Below are 24,005 nucleotides of genomic sequence, written 5' to 3'. Positions count from 1 at the left end.
AGAGTGACAGAAATTCTCAGGTCGCTTTGTGTCCAGCCTTCCACCCGCTTCTACAGGGACAATTTATAAAGGTCTGAACAGAGCACATTAAAGAAAAGGGGACGGGAAATGAGCAGACTAATGTCTCTCTGTGGGACTGCCCCGATAGAGCAAAGGCTCTTGACAGCTCCCTAGAAGAGATCATTGGAAAGAAAGATGAAAGGAGACCATGGCTACTTCCAGGACCTGCCAGTGTAGGGCCACCTCCATATGTTGAAGTCTTCTGCTAAATAAAATAATATCACCTAGCAGTCAGGCATTACTAAATACATTTCCACGCATACACCAAAGAAAATCTTCTATAGCAAATATTTTGTATGGTCTATACAAATGCAGGGGATCCATTGTCTAGTGGGCACGAGTATTTGACTTTTGCTTCTCAGTTTATTTCTGAAGAATTTTTGCAACATTTAGATTGCAGTGTTTTGTTTTAAAATTAGTATTTAATATTATTGTACACACTTTTGATTTGATTTTCTTCTTCAATACAGGTGCATGTAAATCTCAAACTATATCCAACTATCTGAAACTGATCTCAGACTGACCTTAAAGTATAACTATTAATAAAACATTTTTTTCTTTTTGAATACAGCAGAATATAGTCAAAACCAGTTCAATTTTGTGCTATCTGTCTCATTAGGAGATTTCACTTCTCTTGTTAACAGGAAGTTAGAGAAAAGCTTTCTAATTTAAAGAAGATTTTTTTTGAAAGTTATCATAAACCTAATAACTGTTCAACATAAACAAGTCACCCCTGGATTTACTCATTATTCTTGATCTTGGGGCAACTATGACTTAAATTATCCTTCACATTTTTTAAATAATCATGAGGATCAACATATTTAAAAAGAATATAGATGAATCTTCCAAATACAGACACACATAGCAATAAAACTCAATAGCAGGCTCTCATATCAATAAAGCTGAAAAGAGTTTTGCCTAGTGTCATTTGTGTGCACCATACAGTAAATCTATTCCTCCATCCCTGAAACTTATGAACTCTCATGGGCCTTCTAATAATTTTTGGAAGGAGACATATGGCTGAATCTTCCCAAACAATCTTCATTGCTGTATTTTGTGTATGGTATATGTCTGTATTGACAATAGTATCCACAAAGTTCCAAAATCTGATAATTCCTCTTTGGCCAAAAACTTCGGAAATCTGAGTTTGTAAGCAACTGACAGGTCAACAAAAATGCAAGTGGTCACTTCAACATAAGGTTTTATGTCAATTTCAGGCAGACCAACCTTAATGCAAGTTTGTGATAACAAAAAATTCTTACCTGCTTAAAGCCAGAAAAAAAGGGAAAAGTCAAAGTGTTGGAAAAAGTGATTCTCCAATGCATTGGGTACAGGATACAACCTTTCTGAACAACCTGCTTCAAATTTTAGGCAGTGTTTTTATCTCACTACTAGAAGTAGAAGTTTATTAAATTTCTGGCAGATCTATAGGTATTTTTCAGCATTTACAGCCTTCTAAAGGGACGAAACATGGTGAAATGTATTGCACAGAACTCTTTACCCTAATGCTTAACCTCCAAACCTTTGTCCTGAATGAAACCTAGCCTTACTTTATTTATTTATTTTATAGGTGTGGAAAGAGCAGTGTGGGTAGTCACCCCTGTAAGACTCCCCTGTGTTCTTTCTGAAGAAATTTGCCTCAATGGTAGATGTCATTGGTGATTTATTTCTTCACCCTGTTTTACTTCCTAATGAGTTGGTGAACCAGAACAAGTAGGCAGCTAGTAGACGGTCTGCACAACTGGTGTTCGTTCCAGGTCAGAGATTCAGCAAATAACAAAAGAAAGGATAGGTATAACAATCATAACCCCAGCGCTTGTACTTTCAACAAAGTGGTGGTGGTTATTTACTAAAGTAGTGCAGGAAATATTACTCTATGTTCCACACACAGGGAATAATAAGGAACTTTTCTGCACATAATTCAATTTCTGAAAAATTTTACTGCAGTTCCCCTAATAACTTATCTCCACCAACTGACTAGAACATGTTACATCCTATTAAGTTCAAATTTACCCAGGTTTTTTAATATGTAATAAAAATTAGGAAGAAAATATGATAATGGTGGGTTTTTGCAATGCATGTGGTACACACTAGATTGTTCCCATATCCACAGATCAAATTGAGCTTCAGAAAGGCCACACTTTTTTGCAAACCATAATATGTAGAGCTGAAAGATGCCACCGGGCAGCACCTGGCCTCCTACCTCCCACTCAGGCCTGGTCACAGCCCTGCACAAAGAATGGGCTATTCCTTTAACCTCTCCTCTTGTCAGCAATTAACTTTCACAAATTCGAGGGGGCATTGGATTCATGCTGCTTTGAACCACTTTTCCGTCTGCTAAACCCTAATGCGACTTTCTATGTGCCTGGGAAGAGAGCAGCTGGGATTAGCATTCTTCATTATGTCCTGCAGAAAAGCTTTACATTAGAGCAATCAATGTAGATATGTGGAGCACATCATCCCACCCCTGTGATACAAGCACAAGGCAGGGGCTCACAGGAGCTCATGGTACTAATAGTCACTGATGTCCTCCAGGGACCTGTAAACCACGCATCTTAAAAGCATACCTCAAGGCAAAATAGCAAATAACATATGCAGTACATCTCAGAAAAATACACATACCCCTTAAAGACCCTGCAAAAGCAGAAAACATACTATTTGATCTGCCAGAGATACAACTTTTGTTGTGTAAGGCTGGTTACACACGTGCAATAATTGTTGTTGGAAAGGATCTTTCACTATCCTTTCCAGCGACTAAGGACTGCACGATGCATGAACGAGTACTGTACATACAGCACCGTTCTGCTCAATGGAGAGGGGAGAACGATTGAGCGGCACCCGGCTGCGCACTCTCCCCCTTCGCTTCCCCTATGATCGTACGTCATCCATCGCCCATGGATCTGCCAGGACCCTCGTTCGAATGATGGAGGACGGGCACTGTACACACCCCAGATTCTCATCCGATATCGGCCCTGAGCTGATTATCAGATGAGAACCATTGGACGTGTGTACGTAGACTTAGATCTCACTTTCTTTTTTGCTAAACTACTCAACTGCTGGAACTCTCAGATCCCCATAACATGAAAAGTGATCATTCTGTAGTACAAGATAAGAACTAGAAGAGTATCAATCCCCTAAACTGTCTCTTTGAGATAGCACAGGAATAGTGCAAACATCAGCATGCTTTCAATGGAAAATTTATCAGACCCAAAGGAGCAAATAGGATAAATTCATTATTAGGGTTTGACGTTAAAATGTATCTAAAACAATTTTAAAGCTTTGCAAGTAGGAAAAGGGTACAACTAAACTTTTTTAGGTTTTAATCCCTGTCTGTGTCTCCACTGAGATGTTTATCCTATCCATTTGTCTGATAGAGTGGATATTGTTGCCCTTGGAGTGATCTTTTTTCACTTCCATCTAAAAAAAAACAAATAAAAAATAAAAAAGGAAAGAAAGAAAATTGAACAAGCATCAACTCTTTGCCCAAAAAAGTTGGGTTTAAATATTAGACTTTATAGAATATTTTCCTGAGTAAGGGAAGGGATAAGGGAACATAACATATTGCACTATTTATTATAAACCTCATTGGTGTTGTTGTTGATGATGATAGTAATACATATGGTAATATTACTTAAATTTTAAAGATGAAACAGATCAACTTGGCAATATATTAGCTTATTGTTGTGTTATTTTGAATTATTATTGTTAATATAATAAAAATCAATGTAATCCCTTTGGTAGCTTGGAATGGTATTTGTTAGAATTTCACACACACACACACACACACACACATATAACCAGCTAAAAAAAAACGTACAAAACATTTTCAGATTTACCTTTCCCTAATTTAAAACGCGTAGATCGATTTAGGATAACAGTATAATAGTTGCACTACAATACAGAATCATTGTTCTGTTTAAACTAACTTATTGCATCACAACATCAACAAAAACAAACACATTCCTTTAATGTGTAGTAATTTATAAGTGAAGTTTTTGTCAATTTAATGCATTTTGCAACCTTTTAATGTGGAAATAAGTAATAATTGAACTTATTCTACAAGCACTGGACATTGATTGCTGGTTAGAGATTAATAAATTGAGTTTACTTATTTGAAAAGAATGACCTAAATCACATCATGCTGGTGACAGTGACAGGGCTGTCACGCATATGAAGCTGTAAGAGGGATATTGATGGAGCTGCTGCATTTGAAATGTGATTCCCCACTATAAAGAGTTGCTGGAGTAAATGGTGTTGCACTTGTTGAATAGAAGCATTGAAGTGGCATTGTCAAGCCAGCAAGCACTGTTACTTGTGCGGCATTCAGATTCTCAGCAGCACCACTGACAGCTCCCTGCACACAAATAAGCTCTATTCACAAGGCACTCACTGCAGGTCTCTATCAGTGGCCCTACACAAACATTCTTCCTCCACTGTGACACACAGTTAATCACCTGGTAAATCTGGGAAAAGCCTTTTAGGAAAGTCTTATTGAGGTATTCATTGGCATTTATAACCTCCAAGTGGCTTTAAAAGAATGTGTTAACTCATGGAACCTCTCTGGCAAAGTCTACAAGTGAATTAATCTATTGGTTCAATGTCATTGTCTACAGCCAGCTAAAGTAACCAGGATATTAATCACTCATATGATTAAAGGACTCGATCAGCAATTTACATAAAATACTACAGGCCTATGACGATAAATTTACACGTAGCACTGTCGAGACAATCTACAAATGATAATGTAGAAAAAAGCAAGCTTAAGCAGATGGATTTTATTGGCCTGTGAATTCACATGCTGCATGCAGGCTTGGTGACTATGTCATTGCTGCATGAACATATTGCCTTGGCAGAACAGCAGACACAGGAGACATGGATGTGTGCGTGAGAAATTCTAGCTCTAAAACATCAGGGAGACTCCAGTCTTCAGCTGCTTCACTTGAATCAAAAGCATTCAAGCAGATGCAATAAACAAGCTCCCAGCCTTGCTGCACAGTCCTGGACCATCAGTAATGCTGCCATCAAGTCTGGTGATTCTTGTAATTATGTATATGATTGGTATTCTTGGTAATGTTAAAAGGGGGTCTCATGCAGAACAGTTTTTCTATCTACTTTTTTATAGATGACTACCCAAAGGCTTGCATTTTGTATTATTGTAAATATACATATTTTACAGATCAGTGAGCCTGTACTAAATTAATTAGCCATCAGGTTTGGGACATCCTCTGGCCCTGCTTTTCATATATCTTGGCTAGGTAGAATGATTCTGATATAGCTTAAAGGCAGCTATACAAAAGTTGATTTTTTGTGTTCTTCTTTTATAAGATTTAGCTAAAATACAAAGATTGATTTTATTTTGTTATATTTAAAAACAATTTCAAGATCTCAAATATTATTTGAAGCTTTCTTTAATGCTAATTGTTTTTGTCGACAATAGAAATAGTTTATCACAAAATTAAAAAAACATACTAAACTCTGCGATACATTTCTGTGTTTTATCCATTAAAGACCCTGGGAGAACAGAAAAATATATGACGTTCTGCCAGAAATCGATTCAGCTATTCGTTTCTTGCCAAAGAATTTTTGTGATACCCAGGTCTACTTAACTTAGGGTTTAATTAAATTTAAACTAATACATGAAGTGGAAGGGCTAATTAGGTTCTAAAAAAGAAAATAAAAAATGTACAAAAAGAACAGAACAGTTCTAAATTTATATTATTATTAGGTATTTTTTGCAAAAAATAATTTAATTGGTTCATGTAAGAAAAGATTATTGTTAGGGCTGAGATATGCTTTAAAGCTAAACTCTATATCCTTGCAGCTGATATCCCTGTACTGCATTTTTTTAAAAACTCATTTGTGCCTAGGGTAATATTATAAAGGACTTTTGTCTTATCCCTTGCTTCCTTAGACTCTCTTATATTGTGAAATCAGTCCACCACAATTTCTTCTCCAAGGCATTTTATTCATTGGACACAAGCCTTTAAAAATATCATATACAATGCATTGTAAGTGAAGAAAACAAGGTACCACTCACCACATGGAGAGTTAGAGGGAAGAGGAGAGGATCTGGTAGCTGAGGAGCTAGGGATAAGGTAAGTAAAAGTGCTTTTTATTGGTAGCCTAGACAAAAATAAAATTTAGCCCTTGCAGTGCAGGTGGAGCTCCACTGCAAGAAAATATTTTCATTTTTCCCACAATTAAAGCTTATCAATTTTGTGTCTGTTAGCAAGAATTCTCTTCACTCCACCACTCAAAGACAAAACTGGACATAAGAAGAACACTCTTCAAAGAGTGGGGATTTCCCCAACTCTTCTCAGCTACTTATCCCCAGAACAGGTGTACTTATCATAAGATTTCCCCTCACTACCTTTTTATTACAAAATACTAGTTGCTTCCATGTATAGGGGAACATATCAACACATCTTGTGTGAAAGTTCTTGGGCCTAGAACCCAAAACACAGTTTGCTCTAAATGGATAAGTTGACACAGTTTAGACATTCTCATTAAAGTGCATCTGACGTGATATAGGTATCAATGTATTTAAACTAAATCCTAAAGTTATCTTGCTGTCGACCAGTTCTCATGCATCCCACCTAATTCAGCTTGTAGTTGGCTACCTAACCAACAGAGGAGGAAAGTATGTGGGAGGGTCAGGGCCAGTTGTTGACTCTTAAATTAAGTCAAAATTTACATATCACAGTAGCTCAAGTCTAGCTTCTGGCACTTAGAAGACAACTGAAGCAAAAATCTCAAGGTGTTTTTTTATTACATGTAGAAAACAGAATGTTACTTTAATATCAATATTTATTAGTTAGGTATTGCATTGTGGGAAAAGGGTCATGGAGAACACACAAGAATACTGAGATCATCAGTGCAACACTCCAAGAGCTAATAGATAATTTGTTAGCTGGGCTTTATGGGGAAGAGGCTGGCATGCAGTGCTCCAGTCCAGCCAAATTGTAACCAGCTTAATTCCCCCGCTGTCCCCCACTACAAATTAACAGATAAGTGTCCATGAAAGATATTTCTATACAGTTAGAAATTGCTATATAGGTTAGAGACTGTCATCCATGCTTGACAGAGACCGTTCTGCCACTTAGCTTGTTGTAGTTGGCTAGGAATGATGATGGGCCGGGCTCTTGAATAGTAACATGTGCAAAGTATGTCCTAGAAAGTAAAAGTTTGTATTACCCCTTGTGAATATTCAAGTGGTTGTGTTTCTGGTGGCAAATAATTGCAGTTACTTTAACATTATTGCTATCCATTTGCCTGCTCTGTTGTTCCCTTGACAAACAAAAAATAAAGGGGGTTAATGATGAGTAATTGCATAGTGGTTGAAAAGGCTGCACTTACATCCTACATGTGGGAGGAACATTCTTCAATATGAATGGATAGTGATCTTGACATTTGACAGAGATATTTTACACAGACATTTGTGTTTTACTGATGACATTAGATTGTGAAGAATTGAGTATTTGAATTTTGAGTTGGATTATAAAGAACAGTGTAAACATGCATTTATTCTTTATCCTTTACTTTAAATGCTTTGCAATGTAATTTGTCATGTTGTATTCTAGTATGTTTGAACTGACCTATCTATAAATCTTCTTTCTATATATAATCCAATTGAAATACACAGAAACCCTAAATAAATAATCTTTGGATCTGGGTATTATTTTCATGATGGAAAGGCCTTTAAAATGTTGGATAATTTTCAAAGTAAAAAACCTAAGGAATTGGTCTTTTCAGAAATGATCATTAAATGTGTTATTATTAATCATTTGTTTTAACCATTGCTCAAATGTGTAAATATTTACCCTTCCTAGCATATTGTAAAAATCAAGACATATATGTTTGGGATAAAGCAATGGAAATGGTATCTGCAGTATATGTGGCTGGTTTACCAGTTAAAGTTGTTCACAAAATTGAGTAAATATTTACTTTAATTATCTAATCAAGTTGTAAGTGAACAGTAATTTGCTTTTAACATGATTGGACAATTGTGATTAATCACACAATATTCTTTATCAATATTCAAAACTTCTTTAGTAAATCAGCCCATGTGTGTTGATATAGGAGGGGGTGCATTAGGAGCCAAAGTAACATTTCTACTACTGTCCTTTTGAACACCATACTGATTTTAGATTGACAGTTGACCATTGCTGTAGTCAACTGCACACAATAAAAGCATTAATCTGTCCAAAAGATTCCACAAATTAAAATCAAGGTTAGAGATACATATACATGCTTGGTGTAATTATTTAGCAAATGTTTTCAATCCTGGACCAGATTCATTCTAGGTTCTCTGGATCACCCAGGCTCTCCCATGATAGGCCACCGTCCCCAGTCTTGGAGAGCTTTGATAAATCAAGCCCATAGTATAGCTCTTTGGGAATACGGTCACAAAATTTTCATGGCATTGTTTCTAAATCTGTTCCTACCCAGGTTTGGATAGTTACAACTACTCTTTTTTCATTCTCCATACCATTAAGTAACTTGAAAATACTTACAAATACCCTTTAATAATTACTACAGCTTACATTTACATAGCTAGAGGAAATAATGTAAGCAGTTTTCTCTATTACATACACTTACACTTAACAAGTATTTAATCTATGTATATGTGGCAAGAGGAAACCAAGATTTAGTTTTATGTAAGTTGACCAGAGTTCATTTTTATGACTCATTGGTCCTAACATATAAAAACAAGACAGGGATGGGGGTTGCAGTTGGATGAGCTTCAGCTACATCCAGTTTTTACCACATGGGTCTCATACCCCTAATATAAAAGTCCTGCAGTTTGGCCCAGATTTCCTGCCTGACAGACAGGTCTATATAATGTGATTTCAGCTCAGGGCACCATCTTCATTTTATTTACTTTTGTGTGGTCTCTTCCAGTACTATTACTTATAATGTTGAATTTCTGTTTATTTAAAACTTTAAATTTATTCAATGGGCAAGGTGTATGACTTTAATGGCTCTCATTTTTCAGCAATATTATGTGCTTAAACATAAAATCTTGTCATGTTTTTCTCCTAATGCCTTTTTTTGAAGTACATTCTGCTTACCAATTGTACACAAAGTATAGGCTGACTCCCTGTCCCTCTACTGTGCTAATGTTTAGAACCCATCTAGAGACATGGCTCGATGGCTACAAAGATGAATGGGAGAATGGGGCTTCACTGAAGGTCTGTGGGTGACTATTACTTCTTTAAGGGGTGTGGGGGAAACACTTTTCTAGATTTTGTCCTAAATACATTGCTGTATAATAATATAATAGTACAACAACATAATAATTATTAATATGTGACAGTTGCTTTCTCTGTCTACAGCTGTACTAAAAAACAGTGATCATAGATTCCCCTAACCTTGTCCATTGACCATCATCAGGGAAGTAATACATTTTGTAGGTTAGAAAACCTGTCCAGTTTGGTATTGTCCACCTTTTGAAAAAAAGGAGCCCCTGAGCTGAATTATCCTGTTTATGGAGTGGTCTGACATTAGAGGTGCCAGAGGGCTGTTGGATTGTTCTTCATGGCTGACCACACTCTTATGTTTGTAGGCAAAAGCATGGCAAAATAAACAAAAAAATGTATGTTTTGCATGTTTAGGAATATTATAAATTTAATCTTGAATCTGCTCACTAATGTGACCTTTCAATCTTAAATGTTTCAATCATAAATCTTGTTGATCCTTTCTGTATTCTTTAATTTTTTCTATATGTATATATAAACTGTAGTAATACATTGGACATATCTAATGTATTAAGAAGATGGTATACTCAGGGTCTATTGATAAGCAGCAAATCTGACATTCACTGAAACCTGGTGTTAAAAAGGCAGTAATTAATTCTTTAGGGAATATTCCAGGGAATGACAGATTCACTTCTTTATCAATAGGTCTCTAAGTGTTGTACTTATTCTAAGCATTCAAGAGTTATCAACCTTCATTTAAGTCTATATTCCTAAGAGTCTTTTTCAATTCTCAACTTATTTCCCTATCCTTACCTAATTCCTTTTATAAAATAATAATATTTATTATAATACAAAGTCTGGCAGTAAAGGATGCTAAAATTACATTTTACATAACTCTGCTATGACTCGCAAGGCATTGAGGATAATTTTAGAATCAGCAAGGATCTAGGGTCCTAGGGAAAAATAGGGGTATGACCTAAGAGGTCAGGTGCTCTTAGATGTGGATAGTTACTGTTTCTGGAAATGTGCTTTTGCTTAAATATGATTACACAATATTCAGATTCCTAACTAGGTAGTTGCCCAGTTTAGGCTGTGTGTAAAATAAGCTCACTCCTTGTAAATATGTGCATACATTGCTCCTGCAGGAGATCAGTCTTCACAAGGGACAGCACTATTTGCAGATTACACATTTTTTTTTGGGCACGCACCTGAAAATTAGTCTCACACCAGTTTAGAGACTCTTTGTATGCTAAGTTAAATTGAAATCAATGTGTTCTATATGTGCAACAACACTTGATCAGACCCAAGTAATTTAAAAATCCAGGTTTTTTTCTCTCTCTGTTCTTTTAAACATCCACTACATCGTAGTCTTTCAGCAAAGATACATTTAACTTATGTTATGAGAGTAAATCTAAATTAATTTCCCTAAATACAGAACATGCTATTTAATTGTTGTTTATCCAGAAATTCTGTTAGGACAAGCAGACAGTGTTTTAAATTGGAACTGTATTCATGTGTTTTGTATATGACTTGTTTCAGTATAAGTGATACCACATACTTTCATTATTTCTTACTGCACCTTACCTAGACCAGTGTTATCCAGTTTCGCTGTGGAAAGACAAGTATTCATGTTCAAGTACTAAGTCAGTTATTCTGGCTTATTTTCATTAATTCAGTTTCTTTTTCATATTGTATGTAGTCTTCTGCATCATTTATCATATGCATTTATACATCATATGAACCATCCAAGTACCTTTCCTCTTGTGCCATTTATATTACAAATTTGATTCCCCAGTTATTAAATACACAAATACTTGTAAATGAGGAATAGCATTTTTTTTAAATGATATATACTTGTTTAAAATGTTGTGTTTGTTTCCTTTTTGGTCTCTACCTAATTTATCATTAATTGTTTTAAAATTGCGATCACTTTGAAAATTAGCAGCTGATGAACCCAGAGAAGAAAATTTTTTTCCTTTTGTGTTGCAAGTGTCACATATCTAGAATGTAGATTTCTATACCACTTATAAACATTTATTTTAGTCTTTCAAAGCAACATTGTTTTATATGATTCTAATCAGCACTTTCCCTTTAAAAAACAGTCAGTGTGCTATGATGAATGCTCAGGTATTTATTTCGCAAAGCAACAGAAACATGTATAGGATAAGATATAATAAAGCTAATAATTCGAATCAGTAGCAGGCTCCATAGAACTTTAGCAGATGCTCCAGTAAGATGAAAAGGACAGGATCATGCATCCATCCAACTATAAATGGGTCTTGCAGAACAGAGCATGGGCATTTTCTATCTTTTCACAATCACTTTCTCTTGCTCCCTTTGATCTATTACCTGACACAAAACAAAAATTAGAACACATAAAAGAAGTAACAAATGCAAGATGCCTCTAATTCTTCCTAATGCGCCAAAAGGCCATACTTACTTTATAAGCACAGTTGTTCTCTCTTTTCTCTCGTGTGTCTGGGATATGCTTTCTTTTGAACTTATTTGTAAACCTCCTGATACCTTTCCATGGAGGAAGACTCCACTCACTGATGTTGCAAGTCTGCTGTCTTCACCCTCAATAAGTTGCCTGGGATCAAATAAATGTGTAAAACGCTGTTAAAGTATAAGCACACGTGTACTTTAAACCCAAATGTTCTTTGACTAAAAGTGAAAAAAGACTAGAATGAAAAAAAAGGGATGCAGGAAGCTGATAGCACTTTTAGTGATTCTTTAGGTGCTACCAAGAAGCAGGTTCTAGCTTACTGCCTTATTTTACCATTCTAATGATATTGTATATAGATCTATGGCAGACTGTCTAATGCCCCTTCATGCATTTGATTTTCTTATACATCATATTAGTTATGAAACATTTGTATGATAGTAGAATAACTTGGGTGCATGCTAGTGGGTTTTCTAAGCTGATTGACCTCCCATTTGATGATGTTCTGTTCAGGTTAGTTGCATGACTCTAATGTCATTTTAGTTGTCTATAAAGTAAGTATTCTAGTCTTCACTGTAACAGGAGCATTCTTTTCACTGGCCACCAATATGAGACCTTTTATTCTCACTGACTCTAAGTAAGTTGGTTTTAGCAGGTGTTGTCTAAGTTATTTCAAGGGTTCCTCAGGGGTAAAAAGATTGAAAGGGTCTGCTCTAGTATGATGAATGTGAGGTTAAATAAAGTATTAACTGTTTGACTCTGACCTGTATGTAGCAATCTCAATATCCAAAGCCATTTTAACATTGAGCAGATCTTGATATTCCCTTAAGTGTAAAGCAATTTTTTCCTTCAAAGATTTAAGGTCCTCTTCTAATTTTCTTATTCGTTCCTGAAAAAATGAAGCGTGAGTTGAATCACAGAAATAAAGTAAGGCACCAGAGCTCTAGGAAGAGTTGTTAACAGCAAGCTACCCACCTGCAGCTCCTCTATCTCCAACCTGTTGTTTTCCTGATTCTCTTTCACTTGGGCTTCTAATGCTGCATTCCTGTTCTTCAGTGATTCAAGTTCTGCTTCTTTGCTTTTAATCTACAAGACATATATTTTTTCTAGTTTATGAGTGGTTGACCTAAACAAACAGTATTAATCACAACAAGTCAAAAATAATCTTTTAATGTTCTGACTCTAAACAGGTAGAAACTAAAGTCCATGTGGTTGTTATAAGATAACTTCACATCTATGTATCTTGCAAAATATAGTCTGTTTAGTTCCTACCCTATCTATCTATTACATTACTATAGTCAATTGAAATACAGTAGAAGTTGCCTAGTGACCATACAAGGGTGTGCTGAGAAGTTAATGGCTTTGCCCCCTTCCAGATGAAATAGAAAAATGAGTGTGGGGCATATGACAGCCTAATATCAGGTCTTTGTGATTCTTAAAACTGTTTTTTCTTTTAGTGAGAAGCTGTGATGGCAGAGACACAAACAAGCTTTCACGGGCCGTCATAAAGTTTTTGTTTCTCCAGGGAAAGGAAGGACACTTCTTCCCCAGTGTTGGTGACATCTCAGTGTGAATGTCCTTTGCTGACTTCCCCTGGAAAAACAAAAACTTCATGATGGCCCGTAACTCCAATGACGTGAAACTTGCTTGTGCCTCTGCCATCACAGCTTCTCACTAAAAGAAAAAACAGAATTGCAAAGACCTGATATTTGCACAGTTACATACTAAGATATTAGGCTGTCATATGCTCCACACTCATTTTTCTATTTCATCTGGAAGGGGGCAAAGCCAGGAAGTTCTCAGCACCCCCTTGTATATTGTACAATGTGTAGGTAGCCTACAATTGAATAGGAAAGGAAGTAGTTCAGCTCATTCCACTAAAAATTTATGAATTGTCTTAAGCACGAAGAAGCTTGTGATGCTAATTATATAAACATGACATATCTTGTTAAAGTCTACATGAGCTTTATCTTTAATTGACTCCCTCTTACTACCGGGCCTTATACCTCAACACAAACAGTCAAAAATCCCAAGCCCACTCATACACAACCCAGATAGTAGCAGAGAGAACGGTCACATTCCCTATGCTAGTGAAATCACGATACAGGCTCCACATGAAGTGACATATGAGCTCCCAGGCCTTTCCAGCTCCACTTACGCTTCTCTTGCAGTTTGCCATGTCTCCTCTGTAATGTCTCACGTTTTCCGCATGCTTTGTAGAAGCTTGATTGAAGTCAACAAATTTGCTTTTGTACCACTCGTCCATCTCCTGGGGGAAAAAGGCAGCACAGGATATGAGCAAGGAAGATGAAGACGTGTAATGTCAGGTCTCCCGAAAGAAGGGTTCATTAAGGTCTCATGAACACCAAACTCTTTAATTAACCACCTTGCAGCGAAGTGATTCCACAGAATCAGGAAGACCCTGCAGCGGTGCACTTTCCACTCTGCAGACATTTTTACTGGCAGAGCAGGAGTTAATAAGCCTAGCTAGGAGTTAGTTGTGTGCATCAGTCTATGGGAATTGTCAGAAATGTCCAATGGCTACGTTCTGATTTAATATATACAAGATAAACAATCTTTTATTTGGCCAGAAATATTTGTTAAGTAGCAACTGACATCAAGTTAGATATTTTTCCCCTGAACAGGATGAACTCTAATTTTAACCTGCAGGTTCTTGGCTGCAATTTCTTCATATTCTGTCTGAATGTCCCTCAGAGCAGCAGCAAAGTCTGGGATGGAGAATGCCAGATCGCAGGAGGCGGTCATATTGTAGATTTGCTTCATCAATTCTTCAATTTCCTGGATTGACAGAAAGAAGAGGCAAAAAGTGAGCACAAGCCCAAATTACACACTGTAAATAATGATGACATACAGTACCTCTCCATAGACTCTCTGCAAGAAGGCAACCTCTGCTTCCAAAGTTTCCAACTGTTTTTCCAGTGCAATTCGTCCTGCAGTGGCAGCATCTACATCCTATAGAGTTAAAAACCCATTGATCTGTTATTATATCCACTGCTTGTTAAATGAAGACATATATAGGGTAAATATTACAACACCCAATCCAGACTACAGAAATCTCCATATTTTAGACTTTATAAACCAACAAATTCATTAACACAATCTACCAAATGATCATTAAAATTGTGCCAAATCACATGATCAAAAAGAATAAAAACCTCTGTCATTATTACTGTTTGACAATTGTAAGCTAACAATTTCTATCTATTTTTTACTTAGAAGGGCAGACCAGACTGCTTTCCCAGGTGTCTTAAGTTGAATAGGAAAAACCCTGGCTTTACTATAAGGTACCACATCCCCCATGAAACTTGAAACGTGAACATGGGTATTTTAGGTTACTTGACTCGCTTTTGCCATCAGTGCTAAAAACAATTTAACATAATAGCACTTATTTTATTTATGCAATTAAAAAACCTTTGTAAATACTTGTATATCTCATAAAGTGTCATTTAAATTCTTTACCAACCAGACCTCTTTATGTCTTTGGAGCCCTCATGGCTCATAGAGCATTCAATTTTTCTGATCCTAGGTTAATTCACTAGTTGAAGAAATCTAGTAAATGCACTAGTTGAAGAAATGAAATTCTAACAATTGTGGTAAGGTCATATTCCCTTGCTCGATCTCACACTTTGCTCCCCTCAATCCTGCTCCTTCACCTGGTCATATAGACCTTAAATGGATAAGTCAAAGAATTATGCCTAATGAAAACAATTTCATTATATATATAGCTATAGTAGAACAATATAAAATATTTCTTTCTTCTTATTTACCCAATGACCAACAAAAATGTTACTTATACTAAAGTGACTTATCTGAATGTTTCACTTTTTATTAGTTTTGTTTTATTTTTATTTTATCATGCACTATTGAGACCACCAACAGATAAATAGACAGTGTTTACCTGGGTTTTATTTGTAAAAGTAGAGAATGTGTTAGTCAATAGTTACTAAGCTCAGTGGATAAAATGAAGTTATGTTCACTTTAAATGTCAATTCATGTGCAAGGAATGAATTTTACCTTTAATTTAATTAGATGAAAAAAACGTATTTAGCTTCACTTCTGTTAATAAACCATGTGAAGATCTCTGTTTCGGGCTTTCACAACCTTTTTTTTCCCCATGAAATAATTTTCAGGTCTCAGGAAAACCCAAGTAAAACCAACTTTTGGTTTGGAGCAGATGGCTTGCCCCATAACTATGCAGGCATCATGAAATGGGAGGTTAATCTACCACAGTTCAAAGAACCTCTAGCAACCTCTGAAGGAACCCTGGTTGAGAGATGATGCTGTACTCATTTCGTATATTGACATCTATGAGTTTCAAAGATTTTGTTAGACAATGGCCCTGATTTACTAAAGCTCTCCAAGGCTGGAGAGAATACACTTTCTTCAGTGAAGCTGGGTAATCTAAAAAACCTGGAATGGATTTCCTAAAACCATTTGCTTTTTGCTAAAAATGTTTTGAATCCTGGACGAGATCCATTCCAGGTTTGCTGGATCACCCAGCTTCACTGATCAAAGTGTATTCTCTCCAGCTATAGAGAACTTTATTAAATCAGGGCCAATGCATCTGCTAGTATAGTGCAGTTGAGTGGTAGATTACAAAGCATGATAACTAGTCCCTGGGTGGCAGTGTAAAGAACACTGATTTCATTGCACCCTGTTTGCATAGGTTTATCACACATTTCATGTTCACATATAGTAGCTGCTGTTCACAATACGCCTGTTATGTATTAACCTCTCTCTAAAGCGATTATAGATGGTTTACAAAGTCTAGGGAATCGTGTCTGGCAGATATAACTGCCCAAGGCTCTCTACTTCCACAATCAACAATGATTTTGCTGAAAGGGGGAGTTTATGCTGCTCTAAAAATCCCGTCATCCCCAGCTTGCCAGTAAATGAAAAGAGCAAGGAGGTGCTAATTAGACCATCAGACTATATTTGTCTGCAGGTTGACATGGGCTCTTATGTCTTTCTTATGTCTCAATTCCACATAGTGAATAATAGAGTACATGGAAACCATTTTATATAAAATGGAGAAAAGAATGAGATGATTGCACACAGAAATTTTAAAACAATGGCTTGTGGGTAGCTTATGACTTTGGGTTCCTCTATTTAGCGTTGTCTATCTGCGATGGGCAATTTGAAGAAGTCTCATTCTTCTTTTTATTTGTTGTATACTATGAAACATGCAGCAGGAGGAATAAGACTTTTCCTTCTGCACCAAGAGAACTGAGACTGCAGAGTATAGAGCACAGCCAGAAGCTGTCTGGAAATGTATCTCCCTACAATCTAACAAAAGCAAGCATAGATTAATCTTCCACTCATAATTTAAACAGTGGTTTGGGGGCCACAATATTTTAATTTTCCAAATTGTAAAAAAATTTCACTTAACGGAGAAGCTTTTATAAGTATCTTTTTATTTTGTGTGGCTCATTTAGAGGCCAACTTATTCTTACGCTACTGTTTATGGCAACCAAATGCCAGGGGGTCATGTGTGTGCAATCCTTTACTTGTACTGAAAGGGTTAAAAAGGATTCAAACCAATTTTCATAATACAAATCAGGGTGATATGTATATGCTAAAGACAATGCCTGATATGCAGCATACAAGGTGAGTGAGGATGATAAAGACAGCTCCTTACAGGGCGGAATGCTTCAATGTCGCCTTCAGCTTTTTTCCTTGCCTCGACTGCATCTTCATAACGTTTCTTTACGGCGCTGAGTTCCTCAGACACTGATGACTTGGCAGCCACTGCTACATCCTGTTAAATAAAGCAGAATCTTCTTATGCCTGGCTAACCTACAGCGTTCCCCTTCTAATCCAATCAGTGCCAGAGGAGAGCTGTCTGGGGTTTCAACACATCTTTGCTCAGTACAGTGAGAAGACACCAATACGTAACCTCTGTCAGAAATGCTCCCTTGTGCCTCGAACCAAGCGGCCCTGTGTGGGGCCTTCTACTATTGTTTACAATACCCACTGGTTGTTATTCTTCTGCACCGGGCAATGAGTAATGTATTATAAAGAGGGAACTGGCCATAAAAGCCAATGATTTTTAATGTGATAGTGGCTAGAGACCCATTATATTGTCATTATTTCAAAACTCCCAGTGTGCTCAATGCATGAGCTTTTAAAATACTGCCTGAACAGCTTGTGCCCTATCATCAGTCTACACAGGCGTCCCAATACCCTCAAATAGGAAAGCTAGTTTCAACACATAAACAAAGCATTTCACACTCAGTTTACATTTGCATTATGATCTCGTGTTAAAGACAGCTGAGAAGAAGTGACATGTGGTCTAACAATGCCTATACCTTTCCATGCACGGTCTTTCAGCATATAAAGATTTATAGACATCCTCATACTCAACAGATTGAAGGTTAAAAGGCCAATGCACTTGTGTAATACTGTTAACCAGAGTGCTCATTTCCCAGCCCAGCTAGTTTTATTACGAGAGGGCATTGAAAGAAAATACTATCTATCTATCTATCTATCTATCTATCTATCTATCTATCTATCTATCTATCTATTTAAAAACCAAAATAAGGAGAATGGTATAAATCCAGCTTCAGTCTGGAAGTCTTTTCAGGTTAAACACCCTTTGTAAATCTGACAGAGTTAAGCACACTTCTTTTCAAAGGTTTGTCATGATTTCTTTCTAACAAAAGCACAAAACAGGAATAGTCAAAAAGTTTGTGTATTGGAAAATTGTTGATGTTGAATCAACAATTATACATATATATATTTGTAAACCACAATGAGCAGTCTTGTCTGTGATGGCAAAGAATAATGTTGAGAATGTATACATATCCTTATATATATGGGGATATATACCAATCCCCAGTGTCTGATCCAGATACATAAGTTACCCTTTGAATCTGGGCCTGTTCTGCCTCCCTGTGGAGGTCCCGCAGTTGCTCCTCATATAAAGCTCTAAGAGTGGATGGTCTGTTGCTGCGACTTCGAAGTGCGTCAAGCTCAACCTGCGCAGTAGCATTCTGCTGTTCCAAGTCCCTGACCTGTAGGATATACAAGCACATTAACTAATGATATATAAACACATGGACAGTTAATGATGTATAGTGCTAATTACCTTTTTAGAAAAAAAGTGAAAGCTGATGTTATAGTTTCATAATTAGACATATAACACACATTTATTTTGTTCAACCCCCAAAATAATACATTGTAAGAATCCCTTTGTAATCTAGAATCTGACATAAGGGGTTCAAAGGAGAAAAACTAATTTACCAATATATATGCTTGTTAACCTTATCTGCTTATGTAAGAGGTTTACATTTGCACAACTCTTTTTAGTAACTCTAATAGGTACAGGTTTATCCTTAATATAACAGCTGCAAGGGATGTCTTTCTTTTTTATGAAGACTGAATTTCCTGTACATGCCATTCAAATATAAGAATTGTCACCAAATTAATTTATCACTAAACTTAATCTAGAATTTTCCCATAGCTAAGGTCCTCCATGCCCTTTACTAAATATCTTTTCTTTTCTGCTGCCTTCCAACAACAGTTGCCCCAATATCAACTTTAAATGTAGTTTTTTCTGTCCCCATTGACTTCAGAGAATGGAGCAGGAACAAATAGATTGCAATCAGAAGAGCACTGCTGACCCTTTACATCAACTGTAAATTAACTCATATACTAATGGAGAGAGTAAGAACAGTAGCAGGGGAAACAAGAAAAAAACACTGTTATTTAGGAGAGGTCTTCCAACCTGCGTAATTACCTTACCGCCTTCTGTACCCTTCCCAACAAAAAATAACATTGTATCTAGACCTGGTTAAAAAAACAGGATCATGTACTAGTCATCATTACATGTCTATAGGTACTCAATGATATGTAGGTATGAGCTTTGAGTTCTTAATATGTACTCTAATAAGCAACAATACATACTGTAAAAGTCAGAATTATTAGTTAACAGTTATTGCACATGAAGCTTTTTAAGCACGTGATAATCCTGACCCTTCTTCTTTTCATTGACTGTACTGTAACCTCATCATTGCATTAAATGCCTGCATAGAATATGAAAATACATGAGTATAATACCACATTCAATTGTTTTCAGGTGATAAAAAAATGTACAAAGGTTGTCAGTACATACTGTGTACCAGCAAAGGCTTTTTGGAATAATTTGAAACATTTAGGAGATTTAGGTTGTTTACCCTTTCTATGTATTTTGTCAGGCGATCATTCAGAATAATCATTTCTCGTTTCTCATTGTTCCTGGTACTTAGAAATTCTTGATTCGCTGCACTGGCTGCTTCCAAGTCCACCACTGGAACCAGCAAAGCTCCATACCTAGATGTGACCATACTAGAGAAGAGATAATGGCAATGTTTTGGAATATATCATTAAATATATTACATATCTTAAGATGGCTACACACATAACAACATGATTAGACTATCTCTGTATAACTTAGATTTATAAAACTGTGTAATGTCAAATACCATCTAATCAGTGTGATCGGTTTATGTTCACAAAAAAAGGGCAACAAATAACAATTGTGCCCAGCTTTACTTTACTACACAGGAGTGCATTGACACCCTACTATAAATTTGGATTTTAAGACCACACAAGGAAACAAAAGGCTTTGAACAAAAAATGTAGCCTGGAATCCATGGATTCAAATGTACTAAAATATTTCTAAAAACAACAAAAAATTACACATTCCCATGCATAAGGAAGAAAGTATACTAGGTATCCTGCTCTCACTGTAAAGCAATTTGTTGTACTTGTTTTTTATATTTGTTTACCTAAAATAAGCAGAAAAAATCACGTCTTTTATTTATTATTTTTTAATTTATAAGATTGGTGTGATGACACCACATAAAAATTAATTTTGTCTGCCCATGGGTATAATCACCCACTAAAAACTAGCTGAGCACAAGCTTTTTGATGCGGCAAGAATGAGCATGTATTCTACAGAAATGACAGACTCTAATACCCTAATTTCTGGTATAATGTAACCATCAGCACATTGTACGAGAAATATATATTTACACCAAATGGGGATCTTGTAGATAGAGAACTGCAGTGACTGTACTGGAATCATCCTGCTTTGAGATAATTACTCTGCGGATGTTCAATATATTGAAGATTGAAAATCAGCACAAATTGAACATTAATAGTACTTTTATTACCAGTACAGCCAACCAGTAAGGTTAACATTTGTTAACATTTGTAATTCTCCTATACTTTACTAGCTCCTTTATCAAGTATATATAAAAATTAGATTTTGTACAGAGAATTGAGACTACATTTACAAATGATCCTCAGCATTGAGCATTCAGCATCTGTGCGGTATGTGATCATTTCTATGTAAGTAACAAAATAATAAATATTTAAATCACCAATGACCGTCTATAATATTTAACAATATAAGCCAGCAAAAATTCAAACACAAATAATTCTAGTCAGACTTCAGTTTCCAGGATTGCTATCAATGGTTTTTCTATAATATATGTCTGTCTTTAGGACTTTTTTTTCATTTTCTTTATAATTATATAGAGTTTTTATGACTTTCCTATTGTTATATATAATATATAAAAATATGCAATATATATAATTGTTATGTTTTTTTTTTTTATATTTTTATTTATCAGGAAAAATAATTTAAGTATAAAAAATTATTAAATCATGTTAATGGTATAAATTATATCAGATTTTGTTTAAACTGTATCATTAGAAAATAGGTGAAGTATTTTGTATAACAAACTTTAAAACAGAAAAAAAATGTTTTGCTGGACTGGTTATAATTGCTAGAATTACTGTGAAAAATACTAGAATAGTTTCTCAAATTAAAATGAATAACGTAAAACAGAAAAGTAGAATCTGAATTTAGTATAAAAAAATAGTGTAATGGTAACAAAAAAGCCCAGATTTATTAAAAAAAAAATGTTGCAAACTTTGATTTTTTTTTTATATAACAAAAAATTTTGCAAAAAAGTATAAATAAAATAATGTATTAATGAAATATATTGATGTTTTTAAAAATAATTTCTTTATATTTATTTATTCTTTTGTAACAGTCATTTAGTAGGTATTTTTTTTGTATGTTTTTTTAATCCTATGGAAAACAAAATATAAAAGTTTTACAGGCAGATCTCTAAAATCAATAAATAATTAAAAACGATATTATGCCAAAACTGAGCTCCTTTGTTTTTGTTTTGTTTTTTTTAAGTTTGAATAAAAAAAAATATTTGGGAAGGCATTTCCCTAATGAATATATACATGCTAGAATGAACAATAATTAAATGATCAAACTTTGCTCCTAATAAACACATAAAATATTATAGCTGTAATTATTTTATTTATGTTATTTCATAGTTTATTTGCATTTCCTCATTGAAGACTTTTTAGCATTTTCTTTTCATTTTACAAAAAAAAGTACATGGCTATTACACTAATTTAATCTACAGGTTTTATGAATTTATCAGGCAATTTATTATTTTTTACAAAGCTTTTGTATTTTTTATTGGGTCAATAAATTAGTAATTTTTGGGGGGGAATGCATGTCATGTTTTACAGTATTTTGTAAATGGTTCCATAGTAATTTTAATTACAACTGACTTGAAAAAAAATAAAATCCACTAAAAGCTGAGGAAAAAAAGCACAGAAAAGTGAAAAAGAGTAGCCTTATATGTGAAAAATCTTTAAAACTGAGACATATTTAAATAAACCACTGCTTAATAAACAGAGCAAATGCAGGGTACATTGCAAACATTTGGAAATGGCATTGATATCACAGGAACATTTAAATGTGGCTATTTTATGAACGGTTCAAAAATATAGAGCTACACGCATTCATTTCCTGTGTGTCACAGTTTTAGTGGTTCTTATGTTTTTTCCTTTTCTCAATATTTTATGTGTATCCACTTCTATTTTGGCTTGTTAAATGCAGCTTCTAAAATAATCACCTATTTGATCATGACGGAAAGAGACATATAACTGACATCTGGTACATTCTTTATGTATCAGTTCCTAATTGGTCCAGACAGTTGACTTTAGAAGTTGCCTTTGGTGGACCTTCTTTGGCAGGACTTTGAAACGGTAAGAATGTGTACATGTATTATTATTATTTTTCTCCTATGTAAATTTCCTTATCTTTAGAGTAATTAAGGTTAGTACCTTTTCAGGTGTACAGTAAATAAAATGAAAATGTGGCAATTATTGCATAAGTAGTAGATTAATATATATAATCAAACAGAGGAAGATTTTTGGTGTTTTATAGAGACCCCACCTATTGCAATAAGCATTCTTACCTGCGAGGTCGACGGGAGGCAGAGGCGGTCCTCCTGCCTCCAGTGTGCACTTCACATGTTTCCCTGCTATAGCTGGTTGACCTTCTTTGCCTGGGTGGAGATGGACTGCTCACTCTGAGCCTGACCACTGAACTACTAGCAAACTCATCGAAGTGGCGGCGGTAGGAAGAGATCCTCTCTGGACTCACACTCATTGTTGGCTTAGTGCTAGGAGTTGTCTATGGTGATAATGGTTTTGCTACTGCTGATTGCTGTGCCCAGGTACAGCAGCATTCTTATAGAGCACAGTTGGGTGCAGGACAAAGGCATCTCTTTAGGAATGTGCCAGGTCAGGGCAACACACGCCCTTCACTTCTAAGTGTCAAAGTCACAGGAAGAATCCAAATTCTAAACTGAAAACAAATCCCTGGTATCTTGTAAAGCATTCAAGCTGATCTAATAACCCAGGCGAGCAAAGCTTGAAAATAATGGAAAAAATGAACCAGGGAGCATATGCATCTATTCATATAATGAGATAGGATCGGAAGCCTGTGAGAATCCGCTGGATAATGACAATTACTCCTGAATATTAACCCGTTCACTGGCCCATTTTCTCTGGTAGCGGATAACTAATCTTAGCTGAATAATACAATCATAGATGTTTAAAGTACTTTTACTTAACATTAGAGAACGAACAGAAAGTGCGAGAAAAATTAAGCTTATCTGTTAAGCTATACTTAAAATAAAGGAAAAAGGGAAAGGCCTTATTAGGAATGTACAATTAAATTTAAAACAAGAAAGGATTTAATCATATTATGTTAATCGGTATACTGTAGGCCTCCTTGCTACAATAATATTCCTGTATAGCACATCTAACATTTTTTTAGATTTTTCAGGATATACATATCATTATTCCCTATTTAATGTACAGCACTGCGTAATATGTTGGCGCTATATAAATCCTGTTTAATAATAATAATAATAATAATAATTATAATTTTATTTTAATGTATATTATACAAACTATAC

At 35.4% G+C, this 24,005-nt stretch overlaps 1 protein-coding gene across 1 annotated transcript; it reads right to left on the bottom strand.

The window, feature by feature from the left end:
• Positions 1–11,373: 11,373 nt before the first annotated feature.
• On the bottom strand, positions 11,374–23,434 carry LOC140328820 (desmin-like). Its single transcript, XM_072408691.1, has 11 exons — positions 22,998–23,434; positions 19,896–20,046; positions 18,585–18,734; positions 17,360–17,479; positions 14,578–14,673; positions 14,365–14,499; positions 13,859–13,969; positions 12,676–12,786; positions 12,465–12,589; positions 11,698–11,847; positions 11,374–11,606 (listed from the first exon to the last, which is right to left on the bottom strand). The coding sequence occupies exons 1-11, from the start codon at positions 23,189–23,191 to the stop codon at positions 11,603–11,605; spliced, it is 1,347 nt and encodes a 448-aa protein (XP_072264792.1). The 5' UTR covers positions 23,192–23,434; the 3' UTR covers positions 11,374–11,602.
• Between the last annotated feature and the right edge of the window lie 571 nt (positions 23,435–24,005).

Source organism: Pyxicephalus adspersus, chromosome 4 (genome assembly GCF_032062135.1).
Source record: "Pyxicephalus adspersus chromosome 4, UCB_Pads_2.0, whole genome shotgun sequence".
Taxonomy (NCBI): domain Eukaryota; kingdom Metazoa; phylum Chordata; class Amphibia; order Anura; family Pyxicephalidae; genus Pyxicephalus; species Pyxicephalus adspersus.
This window is presented reverse-complemented; position numbering and strand designations above follow the sequence as displayed.

What these genes read in the sequence shown, in the direction of transcription:
- LOC140328820 (XM_072408691.1), bottom strand. Translation starts at nt 23,191, where the DNA reads ATGAGTGTGAGTCCAGAGAGGATCTCTTCCTACCGCCGCCACTTCGAT. An exon ending in AACAGGCCCAGATTCAAAGG is followed by an intron (nt 17,480 to 18,584) that starts GTAACTTATGTA and finishes TTTATTTAACAG; the next exon opens with GATGTAGCAGTGGCTGCCAA. An exon ending in ATTGAGATTGCTACATACAG is followed by an intron (nt 11,848 to 12,464) that starts GTCAGAGTCAAA and finishes ATTTGATCCCAG; the next exon opens with GCAACTTATTGAGGGTGAAG.